At 44.0% G+C, this 18,508-nt stretch overlaps 1 protein-coding gene across 1 annotated transcript in view; it reads left to right on the top strand.

The window, feature by feature from the left end:
- The window catches only part of GRHL2 (grainyhead like transcription factor 2), a gene marked incomplete at both ends in the record, with an annotated part of 52,668 nt that overhangs the window by 32,781 nt on the left and 1,379 nt on the right, over positions 1-18,508 (top strand). Inside the window, 5 exons of the mRNA XM_084280261.1 lie at positions 3,380-3,467; positions 3,558-3,694; positions 5,885-5,916; positions 7,394-7,488; positions 12,661-12,746. Of these exons, the coding sequence (XP_084136387.1) occupies positions 3,380-3,467; positions 3,558-3,694; positions 5,885-5,916; positions 7,394-7,488; positions 12,661-12,746 (438 nt within the window). The remainder of the gene's footprint in view (positions 1-3,379; positions 3,468-3,557; positions 3,695-5,884; positions 5,917-7,393; positions 7,489-12,660; positions 12,747-18,508) is intronic.

Below are 18,508 nucleotides of genomic sequence, written 5' to 3'. Positions count from 1 at the left end.
TTTAAAAAAACCCCAGCAAATCTATACTCATTTTTATACATTCTCAAAGCGTGTCTTGCACCGTCGGGGGCTGGAAATAGATGATCTTTCAGGTCCTTTCCAGCCCAAACCAGTCTGTGATTCTGTAATTGTGCCCCAATCTGACAATTGCAAAGAGGAGCTGATAAGATAGCTGCCTGATTAACTAACAGTCATCTGGATCAGAGGAACTACACGGTAAATTCCTCCAGCTAAGTACTGAAATGTATCTTGGCTTGAAACATGGAAGAAAAAGTGTTTCCTTGTGTGACTGGTCCTACAAACATTTTTTCTGCAGTGAGTGGTGCCTATTGTATGTTTGTATGTTGACTTGAATAAATCACAGGTAGAGGTGTCCAGTTTTTAAGACGACCATTTGCCAATAGGTTAATTTCCTCCAGCTTAAATACAGCATAGCTGTTGAGGAAAGAGTACCCCTGAAGAAATAAAGCTATGTTTAGCTAAGTGGTGCTCATGTATTTTAGTTTTAGTATTTACTCATGCAGTTGTTTAAATTAAGTTTTCATTTACATATAAACTGGAGAGCAGCACGAACTCAGATCCAGTGTGTGTTTTGTGACATAAATGTGTGGAGATACAGGCTGTGAAGGTTGTCATCGTGTGCTTGCTCCCTATTCCTTCTCCAGGCCTCTGTCCATTTATTTTTTGGTAGATCTTCAAAGCAGCTGTTCAGTGCACTTCTTGTTTTCTCATTGCTTATTCTCGCTGCCCTTGCAGTCTTTTTATCATGTGCAGATCACTGATGCTGCATTATGGTAGGAGAATATAATTTTTATTCCTTTAGTAGGTTGTCAGGGAAACTTGCTACCAGGCCTATTTATATATTGCAGGATGCTCTAGCCACTGTGTATGAAGGAACTGGAGATTCAGAGATACTTTGATTTTTCTATATGTGATTAGCCTTGCTGAAAAGAAGCAGAAGCATTTGACTTGACCATAACATTGTTCTGGAATCAAATAAATTAATCCCTGTTTCTTTACTCTGAAAAACTACATGTTGTTTCAAATATATGCAGTTCCTGCCCTCTTGGGCAGGATCCTCTTCTGTATGGATCATCATAGAGAAAACAGATTATCACAGGGTACTGAGTAATCTAATTGCCTGTTAACCTTCATCTTGAGAGAGAAGGCAGCTGAAGTCTATGGGCCTGTGCTGCCAGATGTGGAACACTTTGGCCTTGAACCAGGAACAGGTGTGTACACGAGTCTCATAGTGGTGATGGGAGTGGTCCCTCTGATGGTACGGGCTTCGCTAGGCTGGAGCTAAAGTGAAAGACATAAGCAAGCTGGAGATTTGGAAAAAAGCTATATTTGGAATCAGCTTAAATTCACAGGCTGCGTTTTGCTAAGGGTTGGTAGCAGAAGCACTCGTTGCATTTGTGCAAGTCCAGACATCAGTGAAAAACTATTTGATTATTTGACTGGTCAGAGCCTAATTTATAGTCCCCTATGAAGGGTCATTTCTTCTTGTCCTGAACAGATATGCTGCAAATTCTGATTCGTTAGGTAGTTGTCAGATGGCTCAGCTGTGGAAATTGTTCAGCAGAAATCCTCTGGTATGCAAAAATCTTATTATGGCCTGTTGTCTCAGCACCTATGGCAGTGATGAACATCAGGTGGGCTTGGCTGGCCCCTGCGATGTGCCACGTGGGATGCTCATAGCTCAGAAGGGCTGGTGGGTAGTTCTGTGGGTATTGCAGCTGCCACATTTGTAAAGTGGCTGTGGCACAAATAGCTGCTGGTGAGTGTGAATGGCTGCCCTGCCCAGAGATTGCCTGCACCCTAGAGGACCTGGGGGTGACTCACCTTAAATAAATGAAGACAAAGCCCTGAAGCTTTCTCTGTAACTAAGAACTTGGTAATATCAAAGAAAAATCAACAAAACACACGTTCTTTATTGTGTATAAAAAGCTGAGTTGTCCTTAGTTTCTGCTTTCCTGAGAGGAAATCTGCTTGCTGCCATGTGCTTGCCAGCTTCCCAGGTTCATCCTGCCACCTGTGAGCAGCAGAGAGGCATCGCTGAGCGGCAGGTAGGGCCGTGCCTGCTTGGCAGAGCTGCTATGCACCACACAGGGCTCTCAGGAATGTGCCTTCTGCAGGACAGTGGCTGAGAGGCATATTTTTGCCCCTTTCTGCCAAAGAACAGGTGGCTGTTGAAGATATAAATGTACCCCTAGGAATGATTTGATAAGGGTGTGATTCTGAATCCCTTGTCTTCTGTGGTTGAGGTCAGTGACAACTGGACTGGGACCTGGGTCTGGAGGCAATGTTTCTGTTAGACACCTTCATGATTTTTAAAGAGCTGTTTCTTCTTCTACTTCTTTCAACTTCTGGAAATCTATTGATATATCACAGCCAGAAGTACATCTTTCCTTGCATTTTTTCCAAGCTTGGTGCATTGGTTTATGTGTGAATTTTGCCATCTTGAGTGGATATTTTTTGCTTTCCATACCCCCCCCCCCCCCCTTTCTTTTAAATAAACTTCTAATTTTAATTTGAAAAAAATCTTGCTGACTGTCTGGGAGCATATGGATCTCTAATACCCATCACAACTTGGCTATTCATATTTATAAAGTAAATTAGAAGGACTTCAAAGGAGGTGTTGCTGCTTTTTATGTCAATAACAAGTTTTATTTTCTAAACTTGTTGAGAGTGTATTTACATAACAGAAGCCTAAAACTTCCCAGCAGTTCCTGAGGCCTGATAGGGCAGTGCTACATTGCTTTCCAGTTTTGGAGGGCTTCTCCCTGTTTGAAATGCCTCTGTTTCTGTAAGAGCCCTCATGCTGTTGGCAAGCTGTCAGCATAGTCTTTTTTGTGCTGGCAGATCTCAAAGGCCTGTACAAGCCTGGCCACAGTGTAGAAATGCCACCCCCAGACAGGGTGGGCAGAGGAGAGTTTAGGGAAGAGCTTAGCACAGACGTGATGTAAGAGGAGAGCAATCCTGCAGGTGGTTTACGTCAGTGCGTACGCAGAGTGCTTGGTCTGAGCACTCTGTCCAGCGCAGAGACACCGGGCTCGGGGTGCCCTTTGCACAAGACGTGGTGGCAACAGCCCTGCTGCAGTCTGCACGCTGCCTGAGCCGCCTCTCCCGTCTCCTTCGGGCCAGAATGTGGATTTTGTTCCTCTTGCTGGCTGTGCCCTGTGTTCTGGGCACAGGTGATTGCTCTGAAGCTGGCATGTTACCAGCAATCCAGACAGATTTATCTGTGATGGGATAACCAGTCTCTGTTCCAGCATTCCTGATGTGTCCGTCGCTGTAGTTCCAGACGTCGCAGGGTATGATGCTCAGAGTGGCCTCTGTGGATAATATCTGTGGGTTGTATTTTTTTTTGCATCAGGGAGCAGAAAGAAAAATCCGAGATGAAGAGAGGAAGCAGAACAGGAAGAAGGGCAAAGGTCAGGCGTCCCAGGCCTCCTGTAATAACTGTGAGTAAGATGGGCCTTTCTGTTTTGGGGCGAAGTCATGCTCCACGTGCCTCCTCTCATAATCACATTGCTTTGCGATCCTCTTAGCAGCTGAAGGGAAGTTGAGTGCACTCCCTCTGCAAAAAAAGAGTGATATCACCTTCTTCAAAACAATGGCTGACCTGGATTCCCAACCAGTCCTCTTCATACCAGATGTTCACTTTGGAAACCTACAAAGAACTGGACAGGTAGGAAATGATAGTGAGATGAGCCGATGCCCACCTGCTATAGGCCATATGTGCTCCGAGGCAGGTTGTAGGAAAACAAAGCATTATTCCTGGGAGCTGTTGATTTTTGTAAATGCAGCTCTTGGTGAGTCACATAAAAAGATCTTAGAAAAGACAAGTGCCTTTCCGAGTTCTGGGTGCAAAAAAAAGAGCTTATACTTCATTAACAACTGCCTAGCTTGTGTTTGTGATGGCTTTGCCATTCTTTTGCTAGGAAGAAAGAATGAAACAAATAGGCAAGAATTTTGAAATAGAAGGTTGATTTGTGACTGAAAGGAGATCTGGGTTTGAATGTGCTGTTTGGCTCGGTGAAATGAAGTGCCACCTTGTGGTAGCAGAGATCCCCCTCTTTGTGAGAACTGAAAACACAGACAGAGCTCTCACCAGTGCAAGGAGGTCAAGAGATGATTCGTAAACACCACTGCCCATTTTCTGTTGGCATCACCTAGAGATCTAGGAATTCTTTGGAATAAATATTTTCACTCTCCAAAGTAAGAATCCGCCATGCTAATACAGTAGCCAGTATTGGCTTGGTGCAGGAGTCATGGAGTCGTTATCACCAGCAAGCATGAGGAAGTCTTTGCCGATTTGACTCTTTTAAGTCCTACTTTATTGCTTGCTGAATTGGAGGGTCAGCTCTGACAATTTTTTCAATATGAACCTGTTCTTTATTAATGCCTCATGGAGTAGAATGAGACCTTTCTGCATGTGTTTATAGAGACAAATAGTAGAAGAGGAAATTTTAGATGCATCTTGCTGCAAAATATTGAAGTTGCCATTTATTTTGAAATTGTCATTTTTTTGAAGCAGTGAGAGCTGTGGTAGAGCAAAGCACAAAGAGCACAGACACTGCAGTCACAGCTGTCACTGACTGACTCTCCAGAATTGGAAAGACACCCACTCACATCTCAGTGCTGGGTACCTTCTGTCCTCATGGCTTTCAAACCAGAACATGGATTTGTCTCAAAACAGGAGAAGGTGGAAACATTCCTTAGTATATGTAATCCTGTGAATAATGTTCTAAGTGCACGGGAAGATACGCCAGTTTGTGAGCTCTTAGGCAATGTTCAGCCCTGTCTTTCACTGCTCTGTGGGTTGCAGTATCAGCATTCTTGCTATCCCAGACTTCAATTGTTTTGTGCTTTACTTAATATAACGATGATTTATTATGACATTTTATTATTTAGGAACGTTTTACTATGAAAGTGTAGCCACTTTTCAGGATCTGGTCACAGAAAGAGTTACAGACCTCAGCTTTGCACACAGGCACGCTCACAGAGAGACCCCTCTGAGCTATTTCCACTGCCCAGGTTCAGAAGGGGAGGCTCCCCTCCAGAGCCTGGTGTGCTCTGAGCCTCGCCAGCCAAGTGCTGGGAGCCTGCCCGAGGTGCCTCGCTCTGTCCCAGCAGAAGGCGGGGCTCTGGTGCCCTGCCCCACGCTTCCACAGGAACTCAGCAGCTGGAATGCTGGTGCGCTTGTAGGTGCCAACCCACGGCGTGGGCATGGTGTGAGGAATTTGGCTGACTGTTCTGTAAAGCCTTTGACAACAGCCTGTGAGTTTTATACCTCCCCTGCTACTGTTAGCCACGTTTGCTGCTGTCTAACTTCGGTCCCAGTGACTGTGAGCTGTACTTATTTACACAAAGCAGTGGTCTGGACTGGAGCTTCTGCCCACAGCCTGTGCAAAAAAGTTGAGCTGTACCATTAGTAATTGTATTTCCATTAGGCCTGTAGTTTAATGTTGGTCTTTATAGTTTAATTAGATTTTCAGACAATATTAAATACATACAAAAGCTTGTGAGTGTTGTGGCTTAAATTGTATTAGGGGTAATTTGAGTGAGTAGTGATCTGATTTAGAGGGTTGTAAAATAATTGGGAAAATGATATAAACCAGGGGAAAAGGGCAATGTCTGTCAAAATGCTTTGATATATTTCTTCTCGGTGATATTCAGCAGAGGTCTTTTCAGGCCGTCCTTTCTCCAGATCCCAATTAAAACTAGAGATGTTTGTGGTTTATAAAAGGAAAAATATTTTTAACAGATGAAAAACTGCAAACCACTCATTCTCTTTTCTCCCCTTTGAAGTTACTCTGTTAAGCAGGTGCCTGAGTTTTGGGAATAATTGTTGCTTTTTTTCCCCCCACCTTCCTAGGTTTACTACAATACAGATGATGAGAGAGAAGGGTAAGACATTTATTGTTTCACAAGCTTTGCAGTTTGCAGTTCAAACTCACAGAAAGCAGGCACAAAATGTGAGATCAGGTTAAACTGATCCCCTCTCTCCCCCTTCCCTCATGTTCTCCCATTGCTAATGGTAGGTGATTAATATGTAGAACTGGTCAAGGGATGTTTATTTTATGGTAATTTTCTTTTCCTTCATGTGAACTTGCTGCTTTTTATATCTATTATTTTATTACATTTCCAAGTAAAACAGTTGAAGGTGCCATAAGCTTCCATACAGGGAAAGGACTATATATGATGATAAAGAGTCTTTTATTTATGTTTATCATTAAGGGCTCTCAAATAATTTAAAGCCAGGAATTTTTTAATGAAGCACTGAGCTTCACTGCATTCCTGAAAGCTGTTTGTCAGTGCTTCTTTGTGTATGTGACAAATACAGGAACTGCACAGAGAAAGCTCAAGCACAAGAAGAGAAAGGCAAAAAGAGAATGGGAGATCCTGGGAAGGGGGAAGGTTGGGAATGGGAGCACACCCTATCTGGCTTTGTGGGGACTGGAAGAATTGCAGAATGTCCCTCATGTAAAGCTATCATGAAATAAGAGCTTAAATATGTGTGACTGAAGTTCAGCCAATATTAACTGTAATGTGTGCAAGCCCCATACTTGCCTAAGTTGCTTGAATCCCAAGTGAGCACCCTCAGATCTGGGAGTTTGGAGTAAGACAACTGCACTCACATCAGCCTGCAAAAAGTGGCCTGTGGTAAGGAGTGGCCAGGCACACGCAGCTGACATTGACCTGAAATTGAGAGGCCCTTTTTGTTCCTTTTTTGAAGCTAATGTTCTTCATAAGGCTTATGGTGGAATTGGAGAAACAAAGGGGTTTATTGCACTAAGCACACTGGCCTCAGTTGTCTCCTCCAAGACTAGAAGGAGACACCAAGTCCTGACAAAGTTACACCGAGGGGAGGGCGGCCACAGTGCCTTCAGTCCTCGGCTTCTCTGTCACAGCTTCGGGCTGGATCTGGCTCAGCATGTTATTCCTTTTGAATTCATTCACTTGTATGGTCTCAGATTTTAGAAATAGTGGTGGTGTTTCCTGAGGCTGTCTCCTTGTTCCCAAAGAGGGGGTGAATCAGTGTGTAAACGTGGGTTCAGCTTCTTCATTAGCTGTTTCTCCCTCTCCCCACCCTCCTTCCCTCAATAATTAAACACTTTAGGGCCTTTGGGGTTTTCAAAATAGTATGTAACATTGGAGTGTATTTTCCTGTCACCTGTCCCAGCCAGTCCGGGCAATTTGAGAGGCCTGGAGAGTTCAGATAAGCATCAAAAGCTAAATCCTTGCAGTTTCTGATCTGGTGCTACTTGAGTAGCTGGAGGGTTTTTTGCCAGAGTACAGAGTGAGTCATGACTGCTGCTGTTGTCTGTTCTCCTGCTGGGAGCAGAGTTTTACTGTGACATGGTCCCTGTTGTGTGTTTTCTAGTAGCAGTGTCCTGGTGAAAAGGATGTTCCGGCCTGTGGAGGAGGAGTTTGGTCCATCCCCTTTGAAACAAATGAAAGAAGAAGGCCTGAAAAGAGGTAATGCTCAGTTTTTAGCAGTAAAAATTAATGATGTGGGACTCCTGCCCTCAAGCTGGGAAGGGCAGGTGTGGCTCAGAGTCAGTGGTTTGATGCTAGTGTGAATGTGGAGCAGATGGGAGGACACTTAGAGTGTACAAGGAGGTATTTTAACAAGTGGTAGCAATACTTTGGAAGCAGAAAAGAGAAAGGACTGCGCTATCTCAGGAACAGAGCAGGACACAAGTGTATATAAAATATGAAAAAGATAGAAAGTTTCCTGATCCTTGGCCAAGCTGCATAGTTCGTAAATGTTCCAGTAGCAAATCTGTAGTTGTCTGGTTTTAACTTTTGCTCATCTTTTCTGTTCTGGCTGGGATCACAAGCAAATATGCAAGATACACTGAGTCAAATACAGAGGCCTTACCCAGGCAGCTCCTGCTGACTACAGTCGTAGGTTTGCCTGAACAAAGTCTCAGAAATGTCCTATCTTACTAGAAATATAAGGCATGGACAGACACTTTCCATAGGACATAACTGAATTATTTAGGAGTTTGTTTCCCTTAACTATTTGTAGTGCCCTTAATGAATATTATTACAATCATGTTTCATACACTGTACCAGTCCAACTCCTCTTTTCCAGTCCATTCTAGTGAAACTGAACATGCATAACACTGAAGCAGGGGTTTAGGTAGAGCTGTTAAACTTTCCATTGAAGGCAGGGATGAGCAGATGGTGGGTCTGTCCACAAAATTTGCTTCACTTCAGTGCAGTAGGTGGTAACTTCCTACACCCCCGCAGTTAGACACCCTGGAGAATATTTACTATTCCTTCCATCTTGTGAGTTCTGTCATGTGAGTTGCTTGGAGGCTCCAGGGGTTTGACTGACAGATATAACTCAGACTTGCAAATGTTTTGAGGTTCACCCATCAGTTTGTGAGGTATGGAAGTGAGCTCAGTTGTTCTTAGTTGCATCATTTGTAAGACTGATTTGAGCTTTATCAAAGCAACTTCCCTTGAGCCTGTGGTTGCCAAGTTTCTCTGCTCATTAGGGTGGCTTGCTTGAACCAGGGGAAATGTACAAGAATATTCAGGATGGAGACCAGTATCTTCCTGGAATAAATGTGAACATATTCTTATTTAAATTAGATATTTAAGTAATTATGTGATAATTAATATTTAAAGATATTCAAGTAATTATGTGGCCAGCATTGACCACAGATTTGCATGTGGTTGATTCAGGGCCTTTACCAAATTCACATTATCAGGGCTCCACCAAGTAGAAGGGGACAGCCACAAGGGCTCTATAAATACCAGTCATTTCCTGCACTTTCACCTGGCTTTCCCAGCTGGAAGCCTGGAGTGTTGCCTGCAACGAGGTATTGGTTTGCTTTGATTATTCCTGTCCTTTGCTGTGGTAAGTTGTTTTAATACCATCCAGGACTTGCAGCCATTTCAAGGGGAAGATTTGAAAGAAGAAAAAATGTTTTTCAACTGGTGGCAAAGCGATGTCAAGTAATTAAATCCAGGGGAGGCACAGAACCAGAGAAGCTGGAGGATGCTGTCTTCACATCCCCTTCCTGTTCAGTGCTTCTTGTAGCTTGGACTGTGCTGGCTGGAGGCCAAGCCTCTTCCAGCATGGCCTTTGCTCCAGTGAACTTCCTGCCATCGGGGACCCTGCATCTGGATTGTGTTGCTGGAGCACAGCTCAGCTCAATCTGCCCGTTTGGCAATATTCTTGCCACAGGAGTCACTGGGTATTAAAATGTTCTGTTTTCTTCCCAGATTTGTGGTACAGGAGAATCAATAACCTCTTGAGAGAGGTGTAGATGGAGCACTGGTGTAACGTAGGGCCAGCAGCACACAGTGAGGGGTCTGAGCCCAGATAAAGAAGTGAAGTGACAGAATGTGGCCTCACCCATACCTGATGGACCTGATTGTAATACTGTGTGGTGGAAGCAAAAAATATTAAAGGGCAGCCTTTGAGAGAATAAGGCTTGAAGGGATTTGCAAACCATCAGTAAAACAAGGTTCATATTCTCACACAGGTAGCTATGTCTTTCTGAATGATTCTTTTGTCTCCTTGACCTCTAAGGGAGGTACAATGCCAAACACAGAAATGTAAAGTATGTTAATCTGTACCAAGTGTGCGGTGCAGCTCATTACTCAGCTAGACTTGTGGCCTTTTCCTGTTTTGAGTTCCCAGTAAGAGTTTTCAAATCACTTTCCCTTTCAGATTTCATAGGGAGTTTCCCGTTAATTATAAATCTTAACAGCTGTATTACAGATCAGGGAGATTTCCAGTCCTGTAGCTCTCAGCTTGAAGTCATATTTTTATCTAGCTTTTGTCTCTTAGGAAAGTCATGTTAAACTACTACAAAATATTTTGGATTCATAACAATCAGTGTTTTGTGAACCATTCCTATGGAGGACAGCATTCACTCTGTCTCCCAGGGAATTTGTGTCTGGGCAGTTAGTGAAAATTCCAAATGTGGGAGTAAAGCCAGGTCACAGCTGCCATCTCTACTTTCCTTGACTGCAGCGTGCCACATCTCCATCCAGGGACCACGTTACAAAGACTGTAGTGACAGCTCACAGGGTGGCAGTCAGAGCAGTGGTAATGCCTGGGCTCAGACCTTTGAGTGGCCCACGTCTTGCTGTGCCATCATGTCCCAGGTTTCATTTTTGCCACATGTCTGTTGCTTGTCTTCTGCCTCGGCAGATTTGCCAGTGAAGAGCCAAGCCTGTTAACACTTCTCAAAGAGGTGTCTGACATGGTGCTTTTGCCTTCACACTTCAATCCTCAGTTCGGAGGCCTGGCTTCCAAAAATCTCCAAGGTCCAACAACTTCCACTGCCTTCAGCAAAGGCTGGTTGCCAGCCTTAAATTTTGTGAATCAGGGCTATTTCTTAAGTAACTAGAGATAAATTTATCACAACCCCATCTTTTGTGATTCTTTTTAATATCTGAAGAGCATTAGGGACTGCAGTGGGTTTTGGTGCTGCTAAGAAGGTTAAGAACTGAGGCCAGGTGGTGCAGAGGTCAGACAAGTTTGAATTTCTCTTTTAACTTTCTGTCTAAACCAGCTAATCTGTACTATTAGAGGCAGCCCATCTAGATGCTGTGAAGGTGGTGACAGCGGGATCAGAGGGTCTAAGTGTGAGTTGTGTCGCGTTGTGGCAGTCATGGCTTGACATCCAGTGGCAATGCTGTTGAGCCCAGAACAGCCTTTGCAGCCCCTTTGCCTCGGCTCTGGCTGTGCCCCCTCCTCCAGGACAGTCACCCTCCTTCCCACTGGCACCAAGGCTTGTGGGGCTGCATTCTGTGCTGAAGCAGGGACCTGGTCGGTGTGGAGGACGACTCAGGAGAAAGGGCTGATTTTTTCACTCATATCTGTTTAAAAGAGTTTGTCATCCAGGAATATCCACTGAGATAGACCAGAGTAGCAGAGCATGAGGGCAGGGATGAGACAGGGGCTTCTTATGGTGTCATTGTCACCAGAAGTCACTTAGGACAAGTGCCCTAGTGAATCAAAGCTGGTCGGGGGAAAGAAAAAACCCAACAACTCCTCATGTGTTTACTAATCCTGGCGCTCTGTGTGTATATAACAGTGATGCAAGTTCCCCATTATCCTTGTAATGGATCCTTCATTCAGCATAAGGTTTCCTGATGTGCCAAGTGCAACAGAGAGATTTAAAGCTCAGCACTTGGACTGTATGCTGTCCACAACTTTAACCTCAGGCTGAGTGATTTTTTTGCTCCTTTCAGATAATGTTTGTAATAATTAAGTCTGGCAGAGGTCCAGATGCTTGAAAAGCCAGGAGTTACAAGGCGGCTCCCTAGTGACAAGAAAAGAATTACAAAATAATTAAAAGTGCTAGTACAGGTATAATTAGCCCTTTAAGCAAGTGCTTGCTTATGCAAGTAAACAGATCAGACCCAATAAAACTTAACTACTGCTGTGGATTTATCTTGTTCTCTCATATTCTGACAGTTGTGTGGGTTGTGACCCGAAGTTATCTCAGCTTCTAAGTCCTTTAAAAGCATACTCTTAGGCAGGTCCCCAAGAATGACCAAAACATAGGTGAAAAAGATGTGGCTCTGCATGCCCATGGTAGCAGTTTTGTGGCTGCTTCTTGTCTACATAAAAAAAAGAAAAAAGAAAAAGGGGAAAAAAGATGATTACCAATGTAGCTTGTCACACAGACATAAAATACCTGTTACAGTGTTACAGTGCACATGTAACACTGCACATGTAACACCTTTTTACAAGGTGGCTTATTTGGGGAGCAAAATAAATTGTGGAGCATCTTATTTAACCTGCTACTTTATCAGAGTCACGTGAGATAACACCTAAAACATTTCTGTAGCGTTTATGTTTATTTGCTTTGTAGGGGTCTGCTTTGCTCTTGCCATGGGACAGCAGTTTCCTCTGTTTACCTGCACAAGGTCTGGGGGAGAACAAGAGCCTGGGAGTGCGGGGCATTATGTCTGTGAACCGTTAAGACCCAGCAGGACATTTGAGGGAGGAAGAGAGGGGCTTTTCAGGGGTGCAGATGGCATTTGGGAACCTGAGCAGGGGTGTGTATGCAGGTAAATGCCTGCCTGCCAGCTGTGCTTTTGGATGTCTCTCCTGAAAGCCTCAAATGACTTTGGACTCATTCTCCCTAGTGTTTATTTTCAGACTGGCCAGGGCCATTTGCAGTCATCTGCGTGGTGATGTCAGACACAGCTATTTCTTTTCCTTTTTGTTGACCTTGCTCTCCAATGCTCTGTTAAAGGCAAACCAGACTTGCCATTTCTCAATGTCCTTTCCCATCCTTTTGGATGAAGCCTGGAGACATGCAAGCCAAAACATAGGTTTAGGAAAACATGGCTTGTGTGTTTGTCCTATGACCCAGGGACATGGCTGCTGTACTGTTTAGTTTCTCTCACTTCAGTCAATGGAGGCTTAAATTCTTGAAGATAACATATTTCTCACATTAAATCAATTGTGTTTTCAAAGTAACTACAGTGTGTTTTCTATCGTTAGATCACTCATGACATGAAAGTACTTTTTTTAAAAGTAGAAACCATCTTCAGCACTTTGGGTTATCTGTCATGGATTAATATTTGGTTTTGTACTCAGTGTGGGGTGTTTCATCTGTTCAATTGACCAAACCTGCTCCAAGTTTTACTTTTTTTCTGTTTCAGTGCTTTTGTATGTGAGGAAGGAGGCAGATGAGGTGTTTGATGCTTTGATGCTGAAATCACCCACAGTAAAGGGGCTAATGGAAGCGGTAAGTATCTGATGTCCTCGCTTTGTTAGTCTGTCTTGGCAAGAAAATCCTGAGGCTTTCAATGTATTATTGAGATAAAACATAATATAAAGATGAAGTTATTCACAAATATATTTAAAGCATTTCATAAAGACTTTCTGAAGCACACCTCTGGAATGCTGGCATGTCCCAAATTCAGTGCTGTAAAGCAGGTTACTGGGATTAAACAGTGTTGCAGAGCTGATTCATTGGAGATCTGAGCCTTGAGAAGCAGTGGTAATTAGCTAGTGTCAGGGGAGCACAGAGTTGCAGGCTTCATTTTCTGAAACGCTTGTTTCTGAAGATTCAGAGCCTGTTGAATCTTCTCCTGTAATATCCATTGGTATGTTTACAGCCCTGTTTTAGAGTTCCAAGGATCCACTGTTTCCGTGTGAATTTCATATAGTTTTGTGCAATTGCTGTTCCAGCATGTAAGAGGCAGTTGCTGAGCCAATGCAGACTTGTCATTCATACCTCCTGTCTCAAATTCCTTCTCTAGTCTTTGCTCCCAGAGCAACCTACCTACCAGCATTACTCTTTGCTGCTTCTTTGGCTTGAGTTTTTGCTTGTTAACTTGTTAGCTGTGATCATGAGTAGTTATGTCCACATTTAATCCAATTTATATGAGCTGGTGGCTGAAATTTGGTGAGGGAAGAGTTAAGAGGCAACCGCTGCTCAGTCAGGGGGCTGGTGTGAGGTTGACATGTGGGATGCTGAGTTGATTTCCAGTCTTGGTTACATGGAAGAGAGAAGATGAGGATGGATCAAAGTGCCCTTAAAGGGCTCAGCTGAGTGCTGGAAGTGTCTCATAAAACTGTGGCAGTGTCTTGTTGCACATACCGGACACTTCAGATGCTGTAAGGATTAAGTTATTTGGTCAATGTTTGGCCAGTAGCAGAAGGCAAAAAAGATTTTTGGGTGAGTGGAGTTATTTAAAGCACCTATGCAGATCAGGGTATCTCTGAGGAGTCAGCTGTGCTCTAAGGATGTCCTAACTGTGCTTTTGCAGATACTGTTTGTAAGCTGTGACCGCAGCGCAGTTGTTAGTCAGAACACACACGTATAATAAAAGCCAGGCTTGGCTTGAAGAGGCTGCAGCCTGATTCATGATGAGCTCTAACGTGATTTCATCTTGTCTTTGTATGGAAGTTTAAAGTATGTTATAATCCTGCTACAACCCTTCCAGATAACGTGAATATATTATCTCCAGTAGCCTGTGCTTCTCCATGCCTGTTCTCCAGTCACTGCGTAACATAACAAAGCTGGTGGAGAAGCAGGAAAGGTTTCTGCATACCTCTGTCAGCACAGCTGCTGACTCAGTGGCGTGTTTTCAGCACCAGAGAAATCTGATCTCTTGTAAAACGTCCCAGTTCACTGGAAGAAGCACATTCAGAAAATTGTAATTCTCTTTGTCAGGGTATTGTGGATAAATCAGTGCCAAAAAGCTGTCAAACTGCATATTCTTAAATACTCTCTACAGTCATTTTCAGCAAATCATGTAATTTTGTAATTGTGCACATCCTAAATGCTCAGTGGTAAGAACTTAGAAACTGAGACTCTGAATACTATAGAGCCCAAGATCTGAAAGACAGTGGCAGTGATCCTGAATCATACCTTCCTTCTCTGTTCATGGATTTTATTTATTTTTCTTGCTGGTCACTATTCCTGGTCTGTGGCTTTTTCCTGATTTTCCATGAGTAATGATGTTGTTTTCCTTCTCAGATTTCTTTCTTCTGGCGAATATCTAGAGGTCTCAGGTTTCAGAAATACAGTAAGAGTTAAAGTAATGCAAGCCTTTGTGTTTTAAGGTGTTTGCATCCTATGCTAGTCAGTCCTGATTAACAGAAAATGGTGAAACAATTGCCTGTCACAAAACATCAGGCATGTGGTGACTGACCAGCTCTAAATCCTGCTCTCAGCCTGACCCAAGATCAGGTTAACTCTGGGGATCTCAGGAGGTGCCTCAGTCTCACATTGGGCATAATTACATATTTATTCACATTACAGAAGGCAATCTAAATTGGGAAATTCAGGCATCTCCCAAAGTCTTTCTAAAATTAAAAGCTAACTGCTGAGCTCAACAGAGCTTGCCTAGATGAAAGTTTATTAGATGCCTGTCTGTGTATGTGTCCTTCAAGCCAACGTGGGGCAACAGGCTGGACCATTCCGTAGAAATAAGTTGGCAAAGATGTTTTCCTACGTGCCTCGACCAGCCCAGACGTTGCCCTTTCTGTCTTCCTGACTGTCAGAGACAGCGTTCCTGGTGCCTTGTGCAACCAGATACGAGCTACAGACAAACCTGCCATGCCAGGGGACTGCAGCCCAAGGGGACACCTAGACCGGTGGGTACCTTCAGTGCTGCTCTGAAGGCTGTCCCACTGCTTCAGGCCTCCTAAGGGAAGCCAAGAATTCTCTGCTCGGAAGACTGAAAAGTGGATAATGGAGATGATAAAGGAAAATATTCCTCCTAATTAAGATATCTTTTAAAAATGTATTGTAGTCTGCTTGTGGTCAGGTGAGAAATGCTGTTTCACATGTCAGTTGGCAGTAGCGGTGTTCCCCCTGAGCTGGCAACAAACCAACTGTGTTTCAGAAGAGGGTGTTAAGTGAGATGCCCTAGCAGATGCTAGCTCTCTGCTTTCTTAGATTCTGCAGCAGGACTTAGCACATTTGCACTGGAGACTTGTTTTCTGAGCCTGTGAGGGGGAGGCTCTTCCATACCCCCACTTCCAGCCTTGCTTCCACAGCTTGCTGTTCAGTATAATTAGTTGAATCCTTTGGGGTTGCTGAGAAATGTGCTTATTCAGTCAGTTGGAAGCCTTTTGCAAAGCTCACTAATCCCTGCATGTTATATAAATCCTACACCTGTCGCAGGCTGTGTGACAAGCAAGGCTTTCTCAGCCCTACCTCTCATAGCTTCCAGAGGAAGTGGTCTCCCGGAGTCCCAAACCACTCTGAGCAACATTTGGAATGTGTGAGTGTTGGGTATCCCAAATATCCTCGGGAAGTTTGATGCTGGAACGTGCAGAATGCTGTATATTATCAGCTATTAAAACCCCTTGGCACAGGAATGTTTCTCCCTGCTTAATTACATGGATTTTTTCAACAATCTGATAAAACAGATTATTGCTTTACATGAAAGCTTAAGTTTTGGGGTACCACAAAACCACAGATAGAAAAGCTCAGCGCCAGATTACTTCCCTGATATCACTCTATTCATGATAAGCAGAGCTAGGGGGTAAGAAAGAATAAGAGAACGCGAAAGTTTCTCTGAGGGCTTCTCTAAGACAGTCAAGATTTGCCCTCATGGTGTGGCACCTGGGTACCAGAGGAGTCACCAGCCTCAGGTCAGGCATTGAAGGAAGGGAGACTTAGAAAGATGGTGTTAGACAGGAGAAAAGTGGGAGTGAGGGGTGAGATGTGGGTACCTACACAAGTGCTTCTGGCCAGAGGTAGGTGACTCCTGCTGAGGATCCTGCTCTTCTTGTATTTCTGTGCATAGGCTGAGTCAGGCTTTCGTGAAAGCTAGGGGGGCAGCCTGTCCCCACCCCCCATCTGTGATGGAGGGTAGCAGGAGGGTAGAGGGAATAGGTTAGGACATCACACACAGGGATATGGCAAACCCTGGGTTTGAATAACCTTTGTTCTGCCCTGTTTGGAGCAGAGACTTGAATGTGCTCTAGAGAAGCTGAGTATGTTGTGAACACGTTGTGGGATGCATTTCCACCCTGTGCCATGTGGCCACTGAGCTTTTCTGTGGGCTAGACCAAGCCTTTTGGGTGGGCTACATGGTGCTCAGATACATGAACATGGGTTTATAGTCTGACAGTGAGGGTGGTTGTGAGAGACAAGACAAGGGGGGTGAAGCTCCTCACAGCATGGAGAGTGTGCCTGTACAGTGTATGAGGTTGCACAGCCTAGATGGTGAATTAGGCCTCTCCCAAGGCAGAGGACAACATGAAACCTGGACTACCATCAGTGTCTCCAGAACCATGTCCAAAGGGCAATGAAACATGCTGATGTGAGTAAAACCAAAGTAGTGACTACAACCCACTATTTCATTGGTATTGTGTTCTCTGCTAGGTGCAAAAGTGAGGGAGTTGATGGGTCTTGGTACACCTTGTCAGTTACTCCTTATTTACATGCCCCTCTTTCTGTTCACCACAGACATTCTCTGTGGTCAGAAGAAACTCTGCAGTATAGAAGAAGCTTTATTGGTAGTTCACAAATCTTGGAGTTACACTATACCTTTAAGTACAAAATTGTTATCTTAGGTGAGATGACAATTATACAAGAAATGATGTAGGCAAGTGTAGTCTAATTAATTCTCTCTCAGGGAATCCTGGCCTGGAGCCATGCTTGGGGTTCAGCCTGTGGCTGGTTGAATCTGCTCTTGGTGCTGAGTTTATCCATTGCTTTCTTTCCATTTTTTGATTTCATGATAATTGCTTTAATTTATTTCTCTAAAATATCACTTTTCCTCAGCGGAAGTCTGAGCCCAGACACAAAGAAAGGATTTTACAGTGACTGATGCTTGGCAGTCTTTAAATGGGTTTTTAATTGGGCACTTCAGTTCTTTAATGCAGGAGATAAATAGTCAGCCATTTAGCTGCGACTTCATTTCACTTGGGGAGAGCAGGAAATTTACTTTGGTTGGCAGCAGAGTACCACAGAACATTAATCACTGACAAAAAAAATCATTTTTCCATAATCATTTTACCTTTTGGGACAGTTCTCTTCTAAAGTATGAGCTGTGAGACCTGTTACCTCAAAGAAGAGTCATGATTTGGACAGGAAACACGGCTCAGGCGGGGGAGGGCTCAGGGACATGGTCTCTGTGAGCACACCCCAGGCTCACTGCAGAGCAGACGTCCAAGGAAGTTACTAACACGCTGCTGCAAAGCAATGCCAAAGGACCCCTGTGAAGTGCTTGTTAGTGTGGGCAGTCTGGCAGGCAGGGAGTTCTTCCTGCAAACGCTGGTCTCCTTTATCGTTTCGGTAGCTGGCAGGAGGTTACCATAGAAGCCCTTTACCCTGTTAATACACTTCTCTGCGGCATCTCATCTCGTTATCTGTACACGCCGACGATGCTTTGTGAGCCAAACAGCGCTCTCATTTTGCCACCCGAGTGACTAGACTGAGTCACTTCGCCAACAATACAGAAACTTCCTAATCCTGGGGGGGGGGCATGTCTGTAGCCCTCCCACAGTCAAAGGTACCCTGGATACTTTTCAGACGAAAGAACCACCCTGGTTAGCTCAGTGAACCTTGAAATGCCCTTGAGAAACAGAAATGTGCACATCTTTGTTGCTCCTGTTGTTGTTCCTCATGTCCCTTCTGCCTGTGGAAGAAGCCTTTGCTTCCCTGAGCCCAGAAGATCAGAGTAAGAAATGGCAGAAAGGCAGATCATTGGATCGAAACTCCCGGATAAAATCTGAAGCTGGGAAGGGTGCTGGCTCCTTGGGCAGAGCACTAGGAAATGCTGAGGCCGTTTGGATGACTCACAGCCTGTGAAAGCTATAGTCTGCAGGGTTCTGGATGGAGACAACTGTGGTGTTTTGATCAAGATGTTTAGGATTGCTCCTCCCTGAATCATCTTTAAATGAAGCTATTATGTGGTTGTGAGTGACTTTTCTGGATGGCTATTGTGTCAGAGTTTGCAGAGGTAGTGTTTTAATGCCTCACGTAAATACTTTCACATTTCTCCTTAGTCTTTTAAAATGATTTTTATTTTATTTTTATGA

This window comes from Gallinula chloropus (genome assembly GCF_964237585.1).
Source record: "Gallinula chloropus genome assembly, chromosome: 2".
Taxonomy (NCBI): Eukaryota; Metazoa; Chordata; class Aves; order Gruiformes; family Rallidae; genus Gallinula; species Gallinula chloropus.
This window is presented reverse-complemented; position numbering and strand designations above follow the sequence as displayed.